The sequence below is a fragment of the Gallus gallus genome, chromosome 2 (assembly GCF_016699485.2).
Source record: "Gallus gallus isolate bGalGal1 chromosome 2, bGalGal1.mat.broiler.GRCg7b, whole genome shotgun sequence".
Lineage (NCBI taxonomy): Eukaryota > Metazoa > Chordata > Aves > Galliformes > Phasianidae > Gallus > Gallus gallus.
The window spans coordinates 27,424,735-27,440,789 of NC_052533.1; the positions used below are offsets into that span (position 1 = coordinate 27,424,735).

Here is a 16,055-nt window from a genome sequence, read left to right on the forward strand (position 1 = left end):
GTAATTATAAAGTCCTTCTAAGCCTTGTGATTTGTTCTCATCTTCATCCTCAGAAAGTAAACAAGTGTAGAAAGATTCTGCTTTCATACATACAGCACATCAGGAGTTTCCATACTGGTATGCTCTAATTACACATGTAACATGGTGTCAGTGTGTCAAGGGACGTCACAGCATTTTAAGGATTATCATTACCACAATTTAAGGCAGATGATTCTCTAACTACTAACTTAATCTAATTCACATAAAAGAATCAAATACAACACCTGTGTCTTTAAGAAGATCCCTGCACATAGCATAAACTCACAGTTTCTTTTCAGTGAGGAAACTTTTTATATAGTCCTTTTCAAAGTAGAACCTCAATGCAAGGACCTGCTTTACAAAACTGGTAACAGTAGGAGTACTGTTTGGAAAACCTTTCCAAAAGGCTTTGGAAAATCAAGCAAGAAGAAAATAAAATAAAGCCACAAAAGAATTAATAAATTCACATGTGATAATGCAGGATTCTGAAATGAATAAGTGCTATTAACTATGTAGTAGGCTACAAATCTGACTTGGGATTCACTTGCTGATCCTAAATCATTAAGAATGTACAGGAAAATCCACAATGACGAAAAAAGTGATAAAATGCATTTTGTCTAATATCTAAAAAAATGGTTTCATTTTCACGCATTGCAGGAAAATACTGCTATAACAAATTTTGGAGTTTTGCCACATGCAGGAACAAAGTATGAGGGCTGCTCTGAAAGTAATGCTTCCTGTTTTATTATGTTGGCCCACAATGCCAGAGACGGATACTGGTTGTATGGCAGTAGAAGCTGAACCTTCCTGACAATATTCTACTACATTTTGTTTCTGTGTGACAGATGGCAGCAGAAGAGCAGTGCATACAAAGCAAAGGTGTGGTATTGAATTCCTCCACGTGGAAAGAATGGCACCCATTGACATTCACTTATGCTTGCTTGAATGTTTATGGAGAGCAAACAGTGGATGTGACCACAGCAAGGCAGTAAGTGGTACATTTCAGCAGTGGGTCACCTCTGCTGGTGCAAATTTTTACGTATGCAGCATGCAGGCTCTTGTTCATCATTTGTGAAAATGCACAGCTAGTGGTGGTGCGGATGTTGAAAAATAGTGTTTTGTAGTTGAGAGTTTGCTCATTCAAACAGAGATATTCTGCTCTTTGCAAATGTAGTTTCCATGGAAATAAATAGGAGGCATTACTTTTGGAGCATCTTACATATGATTTATGATGATTTATGATCTAACAGCATTTGGAATATTCTATTCAACAGTAACAACAATCTGCATTTTTTCTTATTTTACAAAAGAAGTAACATTTAAAAAAATCAGTCTCTATTACAATGCTTTGACCAAATCTTTACAACATTTTTCAGAAACACATGATCCTTCTAAACAGTCTTTAAACAGCCTGAGAATCATTACTTTTTTCAAGTTCTTTCAATACAAAAGTATTGAAACACAGGGACTCGAACTAGGTATTTTTGTAGTTAATTTCCTTAAGGTAGTATTAGAAACATCAGGTTCCTTAAAATATAGATGAATTTCAAGGTGAGTCTGCTAGCAGATGTTATTAATGGCACATGATTTATTGTGACATGAAATCTGATCTGAAACTCATGTTATTAGCTGAGCTTTTTATAAATTATAATTGCCAACTGCTGAAAATACGCAGAAAGACCACTGATAAACTAGCTTCATCTTCAGGGACTAGAATATCTGCATTTGCTAAATGTCCAATATCTCTAGTCTTAGTGAATGACTGAACGACTAATAGATTTGGATGTGCAGATCAGACTTAAGGTCTTTTCATAGTGTAACTCTTACAAAATGAGAAGCATAGGAGGCTGGAAGAGGAGGTAATAGAATTTAAATGTTTACTGTGGAGCTCAAAGAGAAATATATACTTGAGTTCTTGTATATCATTGCATAGATACTAGTACATAATTGCAGAGATGAGTATTTAAGGAAAAAGTCCCCATTTTGGACTGCTAAGAGTAAAATTTATACTTGCAACATGAAATCAGCAAATTAGATAATATTCAAACACTTTCAAGCATCAGTCTATACAGCTGTAATCAGGCTGTACAAACAAAATATTTTATCATCTTAATGTCTATGAAGATTGGCCTCTACTTAAGATCTTCCAGTTGACCCTGATGGAAATTTAAAAAAATCTGTAGGTATGACAAAATATTTGTTTCAAAGATTCCTAGATATTCCTGTTATATCTCTAAGAACTTCATATCTTAATTTCCTCTTCCCATGCACCTTTAAATCTTAATTGAAGTTTCTGAAATGTTGCTTTTACCCATCACAAGTGATGTGCTAAATTACCTAAATAGAAAGAGACAAACATAAGCACTGCATTATGAATATGATCTACTCAACAAACCAGATATTGAAAGAAGGTGATTTTGCAGTACATGTTGTAATACATTTTTAATATTTAGAAAAGCTCAGAGATAAATTCTAAATTCAAAAAGCAACACAAGGAACAGATGCAAAGTCTCATTCCTGACTTTTTTATATATCCAAAGCTGTTTAATGATAAAAGCATTTATGTGTAAAATGGCATTCACTTGCCCTTACTAAGAGTATATATGGAAGAGCCTCCTGTCAATGTACCAGTGTGCGTGTGGGAATGAAACATAAGGACCACCATCTGCAGCTGTCTAATAAGTGTTCTTCAGTGCCTAATGGCAAAGTGTCAATTCAGAGATCCTCAGATACCACAATGCATCATCTTGTCCATGCTAGTCTTACAAGTCAAACATTTTGCATGTGAGAACAGTTTATTTATAATCCTATTCATTTCAGTTGAAATACCAGATATAAAACAGTTACACTACCAGCAGTCTGCAAGCATATACTTAATACAAAATGCACTGATTTTCTCTCTTTTATGAGAATCAATATTTTAAAGGCCGTGCAAGATTTAACTCCTTACAGAACATATCTTAAAGACATAGAAATAATCTTTTCACGTGTAAGCATTTTGAAATTCTTACCTACTGTTGAACTTCTCTGGATGTTTTTCTCTCATGATGTGGAATCTGTGGGCAATTGAAGCATCCTAACAGGAAAAAGAAAACTGTAAATGTCTCATGAAAGAAAAATCACAAAACAGAAGACCAAAACTGTAATCAAGGCATATTGTTTGTGAGGTGTTTTACTGCCTATCATTTTCAACAAGAGCAATATTCTGACCACTTTACAGATACACCGTTCCAAGGATGGGATCTATATTAAAGTAACTAATTCACTACACTTATTACATTCTCCACTTGTACAAATCAGACATGATAGCTATATTTACTAAAAGAGTCTTCAACTTCTTTATAGCAAATACCATCCAGATCCACAGAAGATTTACAATAGTGCTCTTCACTATTCTTTTTTGTTGTTTTTATTGCTGTTGGAATGCTAAATAACGTATATGAAGCTCCAGTACAGCTGATAGTTTTAATAGAGTTAAACATATACAGCTGGACATTTGCATAAGATCAGTCAATAACTTTCGACAGGATTTTGTAGAAAATGGAAATAAATGATAATATCCTCTTTACTGCATTGGAAATTATGGGGGGAAGATGGATTTTTTGTAAAAAAAAATAATCTTGTTAATTAAGTATATATTATATGTACTATTAAAGTGTTTCACAAAATAGTAAATGATGCCAGTAGTAGAATCAAATATAAATTAGAAATGAAATATCACAATAAAATACATATGTGTATAACATTTTAAAGGTAATCAAATAATTGTGCTGGTGGAAGTTGCTGATATGCTAGAATCATTTTTCCCAGCATTTATACATCTCCTTTGAAAGAACGAAAATAATGTTTTCTTCATTACAGATATGAAATTATTTATTTTGCTTAATGATTCTATGATTCTATGAAGTGAGGCATGAGATTATAAAACCTACCAACTCTACAGTTGTATCTATCTTGTAAGAGAGTAAACATTGGATTGCTTTTACAAGTATGTCTTAAAATACTGCACATATGAGAATATGTGTGCAAAGCAAGAATTTTAAAAGAATTCTAGTGTTCATGTAAATACAGCTTGACAAAAAACACAAATTTTTCACTATAATCAACTATCATGGATGAGAAACAACTTAAAAGATTATAGAAATACAAAAACTAAGAATTAGAGAACAGCATCAAATTCAATATGAAGCCTTCAGACTCCATCTAGTAACATTTTACATGATTTTCATAAAATCAGAATTAACTTTTGGTGCAAAAAAGAAAATGAAATACTTTACTTAAATTTTATCTTGTTGCCGATTAAAATATTGTTTTAAATAATTTTTATTTAAGCCATTCATCTTCAGTTTAAATCTCAAATAAGCAAACAGATATTTAGTGCAGATGTATAATATCACTAATATCAAACATGGCTACAACACTACGACTAAAATATTTCTTTTCTGTTAGAATTTTAAACAAGGTAACCTCCAGAGAGCAGACCAGGCCAACCTCCATGTTTGGTTTACTAACCCATGGATACTTTGAAAAAACAAATGCAGGATATTTAATACAAAAATAAAATTGCTCACTGATATATTTTTTATATATATCAGTGTATATATATATCAGAATAAAAAGTAATAAATAAGAAATAATATTTTACACACACTCTGTTTACCTAAGGATGTAGCATTGTACGGAATTTTTCAGCAATATGACTTGTGATCACTGCTCAAATAAAATCACTTAGTGGCATCACTAAATGTAAACTGAAATACTCAATTCATACTCTAATTATGTAGTTTCTAAAGATGCATATAGTTTTCATCTTTAGGAACATCTGCTTATTTATTTTTCTATCATATTTGTGAACAGAAATGCCATTTAATGTTTTACTGCCCCACAAGGAAATGAGAGCAAAAAGCCCTACTGACTGAACTCAAGTTCATAAAATGCCTGTTTTTTCTGTCCCGTCATCCACTGTCATCTGAAACTTTCAGTGCAATATTCTCAAACTACACTTCTCACCATTTTAGATTTATTTTTATGTACAATGCAATTTTATGAGGAAAATATCCACAAATATTCAGGTGATCCCACAGTTCTTGAAGATGGATAAGATAAAGCTGCCAGTAAAGCTCGAGACGTCACTCTTCTAAACAAAGCCTACAAGCTGAACTAAAATAATAACTGTGTTAACTTTAGAAAGACTCAGCATTCATACTTTATCCCACATTAGATGTGCCAACATTAGAAAAGTACAGTGGTTTGCCAGTTGTATATGAATAAAATAAAAGGACTACTCTTGTGGTTAACTGTTAATTTTCTGTGTTGAAGCAAAAGAAAAAGGCAGAGTCAAGACAAAACGAATAAAGGAGTAGTAGCTTATATGACAGAAACTAGGAAACACTAATCAAGGACTATCTGTCTAATGAATGAAATGAAAAGGCTAACGTGCTTACTCATGCATAACAAATACAAGGCACAAACAAGCTAGGGATCAATGCCCACTGCAGATGGCAAACAGGCAGTTGTTGCTATGCAAGGTTGATTTGATTGAAATTTTCCCTTGCCTGAATATTTTCTGACTCCAAAGTAGATCAACTAACTTAACGAGCTGAGAGGTTACAAATAAGCAACACACAAAGCTAATTTTGAAGGGGCCAACAAAAGACAAATACGTCATAAGAATTACTTACAGACCTGCTGAAAGGCTATGACTTTGTTAATAGACTGTAAAGCAGAGTAGTAACTACATGCAGATAAGCTTGGAAGCGGGGGAACTGCTAAGGTTTTCTTAGGTTTAAATTGCTGAACTGCTAAACCCTTGAATCCAACATGCATAGGCCTTAAATTCTGTAGACAAGGATTTTCCAACCAGAACTCCAGGCCTGCCTTAGGATAATCTGAAACCAGTCTATGCTAGTTGCATGTTAACAATGTAACCCTTTTTTTCAGGAAGGAGTTGAAAAAAGCAAGCACACTATTTTCTGGTTTTCTAATGTCTATTACTTTTCATTTGCTAGGATAGCAGCATATGGACTGGAATAAATGAAGAACAGCTCTAACAAATAAGCAGGAACTTTGGAGTGGGTAGGAATGCAAGTACTCTACCCTTAGAGGTGCAGGAATTACCAGATGCCATTCCTGAATCCTGAGGAACAACCATTAGAAGTTTTGTATTTCTGGATGAGAAGAGCAGGTCCTTCCTTGATACATGCTACAGGTGAAATAGGCTTGATTTTAGCAGACTTCAGCCACTTCAAAAAGAGGCAACCAGCCTGTATTCCTCAGGGCATATAACTGTTGGACCAATAAACAATCTCTTTATGTCATGAATGATAATAAATTCGCCTACACTAATTACTGTGTAGTAATATTTAAAAAAAAATTAAAAAAAAATTACTAATGATACTAATTACCTACACTGAAAAACAGAGTAATATCCACATGCATGATAAGCCAAATATTGTTTATGTGATGTTACCATAATATACTGACCTTTCCTGGTACCTGATACGGTGGATGGCCAGTCAAATTGATAGTTGATTTTTGTATTTGATAATAAAATTGATTTTAAAATGAAAATTCAGGAGTTAGTAAAGCAAACTCATGGGCTTTATGATATTGTCTAGTAAAGTAACGAACAAGTTTTTTTAGCAAGGTCACTTGACCATCAGATAGTGGTATACAATTAGTATTATCTATGAGTGCTATTTATTAATTTTTATTACGGAATTTATATTTATGCTAGCCTGAAATACTGTTTTACAGAAGAACTGCACTTGAGTCTAAATATTGTCTGTTTTTAAACAGTAACACATCATACATGCCCATAAACATAACTAAATTTCTCAAGAGCTTTATTATTAATAATATACTGTCAGGCCTGTAGCAAGGTTAAAGGAGAAAGAAATTTTTATACAGTCACTGTAATGTAAAGGTAACATCTTTCACTACATCCATGCTTATATCTAAAGCATTTCAATATGTTGCAACGAACATCCATGATGGAGAGATATTCCAGGACGATTTTCACATAAAAATGAATGCTGGTACTAAAAGCAATGCTGTCTACACAGCATTTAAAAATGGAACTAAGTAATTAATTGGAAAATTTTGTATTCCTGAGACTATGTGAATATTTGACTCACATGCTAAAGTATTTCATTTCTTTTTTTAAGATACACAATAATGTCATGGTTGTTTACATGCCTTATGCCATAAATGACAGTAGCTTAGATGATGATTTCTCAGACCTTTCAATTCACAGTACTACCAAACTAATCTGGAAAAAACAAAAAACAAAACAAAACAAAACCAACAACAAAATGTAACTCCTTATTCTCTTTGCTTGTTTCTTTTTATTTTAGGTAACTTCCATTGACTATCACAGCATTGTGAAAATAGAAATGAAAAATCATATAAGCAATAAGGAATATGATGCAGTTTATCCTGGTTTAAATTCTACTGTTTTTCTGCTAACAAACTTATAAACGTATTCTTTAAAAAACCACTTTTCTATCTCCTAAAGATTCAGCCTTAATATATGTGTGGTTAACACGCAAACATATACACACATACACACCTCTAATATGAGTCTGTTCAGAATCTGAAGTAACTGGACTATCCATCTTATATCTCACTCAGGTTTGTTTTAAGTCCTGACAGTGAAGATAAGATAGAGAACAGACAGAGCATATCTGAATCTACTCCTAGGAAATGGAAAAAATATTTTAATTGAACTAGGACATTTCTCAAAGTGACCTGCCAAGAAGAAAAGAAGCTTAAGTTGCTACACCTCTTTAATACCTTATGATTGACTTACACACATATATATTCATCTTTTTAATGGGTATTAGCATTACCGGAAAGCAATCTGAAGCAGTCTTTTCAGAGGAGTAACCTTATACATTGTGAATAACCTTATAGAAAGATTAATACATTTAATATATGTCTATCTATAAGCTTGCTGTGATTAAAATTTCCATTAAATAATAATTTTTATGCTGGTGAACAAACAAATGACCAATGTGCACCTTCCTTGGATATAAATGCTCTGATTATTTTTTCCTAAGATTCCTCTTTAATTAAGGCTTAATGGATCCACAAGGCTAGGAAGCTTAAAAGATAATTCAGTAACCTGTAATTTTTGGATCAGAATGCAAATCTAACCTGAACAACCAGTTAGTTTATATCAATTATTAATGTAAAATAGTATGGAAGCACAAAAAATATCACCGAAAAGAGATTAAAAAAATTTGTTACAGTGGCTTATGAACAAAAATGATTTTCTAAATAAATGCCCTTTTTAATGCCTATTCCATTTTTTGCACATATATGCAAAATTATATATAGATAGATACAGATACGTTCTTTGTTTTTAATGTTTCTCACCTCATAATAAGTCTTAGATGAGCAAATAGTACCAGGATAATATTGGAATATTAAAATGATCTAAGTCTAGAGAAAGGCACCCTAAATGCTTCAGGTTCAGCCTTTCTTGAATCAAGATGTCACTGCTTCGTGTTTGACAGTGAGATACTTTTAATTTAACTACATGCATTAATCTGAGATACAAAGTAAAAGGTATTGAGAAAAAAAAAATCCATATACTAATTTTTGGTGAAACATCTTAATTTCTAGTGATATTCTGAGCCTGATATATTAGGAAGGTGATAGTTCGGGAAGATGTTAGTAAAGAAGAGCTTTCAAGCTCATTTTGATACAGCTAACTAAAAACTAAACTAAAATCTGAGAAACAAAAAAAAATCAGAGAAACTCATGTTCCTGGTTTTCTAAGAAAAATACAGTGACTGTCAAGATAATGCTTTTCATTTTGTCAGTGATATTCTTGACAGTCAGCCATCTGATGGTCATATTTAAATAAATTTCAGCTGAACATGTATTACTAAGTTAAGTGACAGCTCACATTTACAATACTCATTTAAAGAGGTAATATCTCTAAAACTAGGATGAAACATGAGTAAGCACAGTATTTATAAAGGACGGCAAGGGACTAGAGGATGCTTTATCTAGAAACTGTAATGAAATATTTGGAGCAGGCCTTCAAATGTAAGCACATTCCCTCTTCCTTTTCTTTTGAAGTTAGATCTCTCATGATGTTAAATATACACCATTTGGTACTAGAAATGCTTTGCACAAACAAACTGAAATCCATTTTAGAGAAAAAGATACTTTTGTGGAAAGAAAAAAAGTTCTGTTAATGTATAAATCTATAGCATACAGATAGTGACCACATACACAGATTGTCTCATAAGAATTTACTACAGCAGATTGTCATCTAACTCAAGGTGACTAGGTGTCCCAACGATGCAGGGCAAGTTCAGGGCCCAGTTTTACATGACAAGCCTTAGTACTAGTATCTAAAGAACTTTCTTTGAGGAGCTCTTTTGCTTTTTAGAAGCTGACACCAAATTTCTATGTATATGTTTTTTAAGTCACCACCAAATTCTAGGACAATTCAAGAAGACTGAGAAATAAAACATGTATGGTTATTCAAAGACTAGATGACTAAAATGAATAGTTCCCCAAGACTCGATGATGCATGCAACCTTTAACAGGAGGAGCTCTGCTGCTGGTGTGTTACAGATCACATTTTTCTTTCTTTATATCTGGTGATCCTACATTTGCTGTAACTAGAGAAGAGTTCTTCTACATCCATGCTGAGTGTTTATGTGGGTACTAAAAAGAGAAGAAAAGTGACCATATGGCAATTATCCAACATAACCATATAGAGAGTATATGAAATATCTTGTGTATTAAAAAGATCTCTGTGGTAAATTTTTAGTACCATTTCTGACAACTGATAACAGAGAACTATATTGAAATTGTCCCAAATTATTCTGCACAATGAGTTTGAGCATAAAACAATCAAGGTCACAGCTCAGACTGAAAGTCAATATAATTAATACAATGCACTGAAAATGGTTGTTATTGTAGCTCTTCTTCAGAAACATAAATGGCTTAGAGATAATTATAAAAAGTACAGAAAAAGAGTTCACACTTAGAGCCCGTCTAGCTTGAAACAAATGCCTAGAATTTAATTTCCAGTATTTTATCAATTCTGACGAGAGGAAAGTAAGTAGTCCTCCAAAAAAATCAATTAATAAGCAAATTTAAAGAAAATACTTATTATTGTCATCACAATAAAAAATTAAGACAGAGAAAAAAATGTACTTGGGATAAAGAATAGTTGCTTGTATGCTTCCTGAAAATTTTGAATTCAATTTATTTATGTGTTTTAATCACTGTCCTAAATTAACATGTATACATCTTTTGGGGAATTTTCATCTTGAGCTTCAATTAAGTTGTCATTAGAGTACTATTCTCAGATGCTAAATTTAGGCCTTTAAATTAAGTGCCTTAACTGGAAGAGTGAACTCTCTATTTTCCCAATATGATCAATGGTAAGAAAAGATCTCTTTGGAAAAGTTCTTCCAAAAGGTATATAGATGAGTTTCCAAACTGATTCATCATTTAGAAATCTTTTGGTATTACCTATACAAGAAGCTCAGCACATCTAGCTTCTTAACTTTGTGAAGCTTTGAATAGTTTAAGCAGTCTTCTGAAATCTTCACTGGAGTCCAAGACAAATCTTGTATCTCCACCCACTTTATATGCTCATTTGCTTGATAGAGATCAAATTATAAATGCTCACCTGACTTCTTGGCAACTTCCCGTAACTTATTAGTCAAAGCCTTGGCAACAGAGCCTTATTATTTTAATACATATTTATATTATTCATTTGTTTCCATAGCAGATATTTAATTTTATAAGAAATATGCAAACTACTTTCACATCTCTCCTTGATTTATACTCTGAAAGAATATTTTTCTTTTAATTGAAAAAGGTCACTGTTTTCCTCATTCATTATGTTTGGAATTTGAAATTTAAATTTTTGCATAAGAATATTATTTATTATCTTCCCTACCAAACAAATATTAGCTTATACAAAAAGTAAACAACATACTTATAAATTAGGGCTAGATGTTAGATTAGTTCGCTACAGATAGTCTCGCTTTTGATTTACAACATTTAGGACTCTGTCACGTCTTTTATATAACTTTTTTTTCCATATAGAAAATCATAGAATGGCTTGGGTTGGAATGGAGGGGCCCTAAAGATCATATGATTTCAACTACTCTGCCACGGGAAAGGTTGCTACTCACTAGATCAGGCTGCCTAGGGCCCTATCCAACCAAGCCTTGAACACCTCCAGGGTCGGGGCATTTGCAGTTTCTTTGGACAATCTGCTCCAATGTCCCACTACCCTCTGATAAAGGAATTTCTAACTAACATGTAATCTAAATTTCCTCTCATAAGCTCCCTTCCATTACTGGAAGGCAGCAATAAAGTCTCACCAGAGCCACCTCTTCTCTAATCTAAACAACCTCAGACCCCTCAACCTTTCTTCATAGGAGAGGTGCGCTAGCCCTCTAGTCATCTTCACGGCACTTCTCTGGACCCCCTCCAACAACACCATATCCTTCTTGTAATGGCAGCCCCAAGATGCAGTACATCAGATGGGGGCTCAAACGGGCATAGTAGAGGGGGACAATCACCACTCTCATCCTGCTGACCACTCTTGCTGGCCCAGGATACTGCTGTCTCATGTCCAGGTTTTCATCCACCAGGACCCCCAAGTCCTTCTTGGCAGGGCTGCTGTCAATGAGTTTTTCTGTCAGTCTGTACACATTGCTGGGATAGCCCCAACTCAAGTGCAACATTTTGCACTTGGCCTTGTTGAACCTTATTAAGATGATGTGGCCCCACTTCTAAAGCTTGTCCAGATCCCTTCCTTCCGTTTTGTTATCAGCAAACTTGCTGGGGTGTACTTGGTCCCATTATCTAGGTCATTGATAAAGATGCTGAAGAGCACTGCTCCCAAGACAGATCCCTGGAGGACACCATGTCATCAGCTTCCACCTGGGCATAAACCTGTTGACCACAACTCTCTGCCTGCAATCACTCAATTCTTTATTCACCAAACAGTCCAGCCTTCAAATCCGTCTCTCTCCAATTCAGAGATAAAGATGGGGTGTAGAACCATGTCAAAGCCTTACTCAAGTCCATCCATCACAAAAGGCCACCAGATTAGTCAATCACAATCTGCCCCTGCTAATGCCAAGTTGAATGTCTCGGATCATCTGCTCATCTCACATGTGCCTTAACATCTCTTCTAGAGGAGATCTGCTCTATGATCTTCCCAAATACGAGGGAAGATCATAGAGGGAACAAATACAAGGCTCACCAGCTTGTAGTTCCCCAGGTCTTCCTTTCTCCCTTTCTTAAAAATGGAATTGATGTTTCCTTTTTCCCAGTCACAGTTCTTCAGGACCCTCAGAAAAATATGAAACTTAGCCTTTTGCTCTATATCTGCACCTGGGTACTGCACTGATAAAAATATTATTTGAATCTTTTTATTTTCTTGCTATTGTCTTCACCTGTGCTATCCCTACCTAAGCTGACCTACAACTATCAGACACAGCTTTTTTTTTCTTCCTTTTCTCATAACTTTGAATTTCATATTAAAGTGTTTTTCATCTCTGTCAAGCTTCTTGCTTGGAAAGATTTTGGGATTGCCTTATTCACCCTCCTTATTGCATTACATTTTTACTTCTACAGTCTTCTCCATATTGTTGTTGGTTGTTGTTTTCAGGGGAGTTGGACTAGACGGTCTCCAGGGGTCCACTCCAACCCCTACAATTCTGTGATTCAATGATTTAAGTGTGTTAGATATATGCATAGCCTCTGAGGAATTCAGGCTATGAATTCTAAGAACTCCAGGCTATGAAGTGAAAGAACCTAATAGAAGGACCTATATACGTAGTTCCTATTCTCCCTAGTGCTTACAGCTAATGGAAAAAGAGCTAGATTGCCTTGTAGCAGAATGAGGTAATAGGGAAAATGTAAGAAATGGGTTTGTATCAAATTAAAATAAGAGTATTTAACAGGTAGTTTGAAGATATCTGAAAACCTAAGGATACTCCATGAATTATGAGTTAGATCCATGTGAGGTAAATCTAAGCCGGTGAATTCCAAGATTGCTCCCACCGGAGTGGCTCCTTTGAGTATGTACAAGGGCACTGCACAAATAAAATGAAAGTAAGCTATTTATTTAAATACTAGGCCCTAAAAGTTTAGACACTGCTTTTACTGTTACTGAAATCTGTAACTTTAAAGGTGAACATATGCTCATCTTCATACATAGCACAAGAGGCCAGACTCTTCTGAAGTGCAAAACCAAATCACACACTGCATGGCAATAACCAACAGTTCCATGAAAAATAGATGTTTATATTCCCTGAATTATGCCTGTGATCCCAGAACATAATTAGTTCATATAAACAGTGTTTGATATCAACTGCTTTCAAGCAAAATAACATCTAAACTCTGTAGTAATGCCTACCTGAATTACAAATTAGACTAAAAAAAAAATGGAACTAAAATTCATTTTACTGATTGATTAGCAGCTGAAAAATATATTTGGTATGAATAACAAGATCTTGTATTCCAACAAACCATGGCTTATAAATTAAATGCTTTTTTGAACCTTAGTATTTTGATGTATGACAGCGTTAACATGTGCCAAAATGTGAACAAGCATTTACAGTAGGTATAGTCAAATTTTACAAAACTGATTCACATATGTTTTCCTCCTGAAACAGATCAAGTCTGTTTTGAATTATTAAGATACGTGGAATATATATTCTTTTACAGCGATGTAAACAAAGTGGCACACAGAGGTTATGAAGTACCCATTTTTGTCATCTCTGGACATTAAAGGGCTTTGAAATTAAATATATTTATTATTCCATGGAGAGGTTCTATTATGTTGTGTAAAGGGAAAATATTATCATTGAAATGCTGATGATACTTACAGACAATAACAACAAAAAAGTGCCCTTTATCGCAATCAACTGACTAAAAATTGAAATTTATAAACTTATGTTAGCAAAACTACTGTGTAGTTAAAATCAGCTTCAGAGAACGGAAAAAAAACATAGTAAATTTGTTAGCTATCAAGTCTATATTGTACTATTGTCTTGTGCAATATTACTTCCATAGCAAACAATCTCATACCAAAATTAAAAAAAAATGTAGTCAAAAACCCAGAAACTGCACTACAACCCTTTACTTTCATTTCATACACGCATAATTTTCAACCCAAGAAATCATTATGTCCAAATTACTTCAGAACTTCTGCGCTGGTTTTGCATGGAGTACTAAAGAAATGCCCCTACTGCATTTTACATGTGATAGAACCAAGATTGCAAGACTGATGAAAAAAGTTTAGAGAAGTGTATGATGAGCAGAGCTGAGAAATACTTCAAGTTTTCTAGTCAGAAAATATACTTCTCAGAGCATGCACTTGCTTAATGCTTTTTACTTAACCATCTGGACAGACTCATGGTTGTTTAGCAACTTGCGGCTTTCATGGTCGCTTTTTTTCACAGAAGCTGCTGGAATATGTTATTCCAGCATCCCATTCTCAACCTCCAATTACTTAGTAGGATTCTACATCTGTTTAAAAACTCGCAGCACACATCCCATATATTAAGAATTTGCAACACAGATGAGGTTGTCCAACAGGCTAATTTGTTTATCCTAAATTTTGGGGTACAATTGCACAAAATAATTAGTTCACAGTTACTCCCCAAGCAATTGCACCATCAAGCTAGCAGCACAGCAAGCTATAGTGCAGAGGCATAACTGAGCAAAGTGAAGCAAGAAAATCTTGTTTCTTTCTTCTCTGAAGCCAGTATCCAGTCTGAAACAAGTCACAGAATATGCAACCATATGTGAGCTAGGTATATATGTGCAGAAATAGCAAACTACACTTCAATTTGCATGTATACCACAGTTTGAACACAACTAGAAAACTTTGTCACGTTGAAAATCTGCAGACACAGTCATTTCAGGTCATGCAGATCAGTTCAGGAGACTGCCATGCTGAAAGTCAGGTCCATCATACCTCATAGCAAAGAATCTGAACGAGACGGTTTCTATGAACTCCAGGACAGATAGTTCTTTTCTGCACATCTGTTACAGATGGTAAACTGCCTTTCTTTTCACAGAGAAGAATCATAGAATATCCCAAGGACTTGCAGCATCACTGGCCTTTATTTCTCCGCTTACCAGAAGGATCTTCCGGGACACAAAGATCCTTGTAGTGGGACTGGGGCATAACAATAATTCAATCTGCTTAACAAGCCAGAAGTTCTAAATAAATTTTTGCTCTACATGAAGACATAGTCTAATCACCCTTCAACTTTGGGTTAAAAGCTACTCCTAGATTTTTTTAAATTTTCAAATCAAAGAGCAACTGTTTGTAAAGTGTTCTTCACTCAGTTAGTAAAATGATGTAATCAATACAAGATGACAAGCTAGTATTCCCAAATTTGCTTCACAGTAAGTATACATTTGTCATGACAATGTTTGCAAGTAATTCTTGTAATTTTAGCAAAGACAAACAATCAATATTAACTTTTACATAAGCATAAATATCACATCTATATGACATCAGAAGTTATATAGGAGTAAGAACATTTTAACTGTAACTATTTCACATAACACTAACATCAGTAAGGATAATATAAATTAAATCCTAGTTTTAATTGAGGGTTGTTTTTCTTTTTTGGCTACTGAACAAACAAAACTAATAAAACTGACTGTCAGTGCAATCCAAACCTTTCCAAACATTTGGAAAAGGCTGAAACCAAATTTTACTTTTTTTTTTTTTTTTTAAGTTTCCATTCATGAAAGTCATCTTTCATCCAGATGCATGTAATAGACATTGAGACACTTTTTGAAGGACAGTTTGAAATATAAAACATATTTCTTTTGAATAAAATGAAACTTGCAGTTCTAGCTGCCATGGGGTGAATGCCAAGGGATGAATCTGTCAACATACCTCTCAGGGGCATTTCATAACAGCCTGAAGTTATATAGTGTCTGTGAACAACAAAACAAAACAAACAAAAAAAACCCCAAACAACCCAAAAACAAAAACAACCACCTGTTTCTGGAGT

General features: G+C 34.1%; 1 protein-coding gene across 10 annotated transcripts in view; it reads right to left on the reverse strand.

Annotated features, from left to right (window-relative positions):
• Positions 1–16,055, reverse strand: part of DGKB (diacylglycerol kinase beta) — a 343,763-nt gene that overhangs the window by 144,897 nt on the left and 182,811 nt on the right. For all 10 annotated transcript variants that reach the window (XM_046937766.1, XM_046937763.1, XM_046937764.1 and 7 more), the window contains one exon: positions 3,030–3,094. In XM_046937766.1, the coding sequence (XP_046793722.1) occupies positions 3,030–3,094 (65 nt within the window). The remainder of the gene's footprint in view (positions 1–3,029; positions 3,095–16,055) is intronic.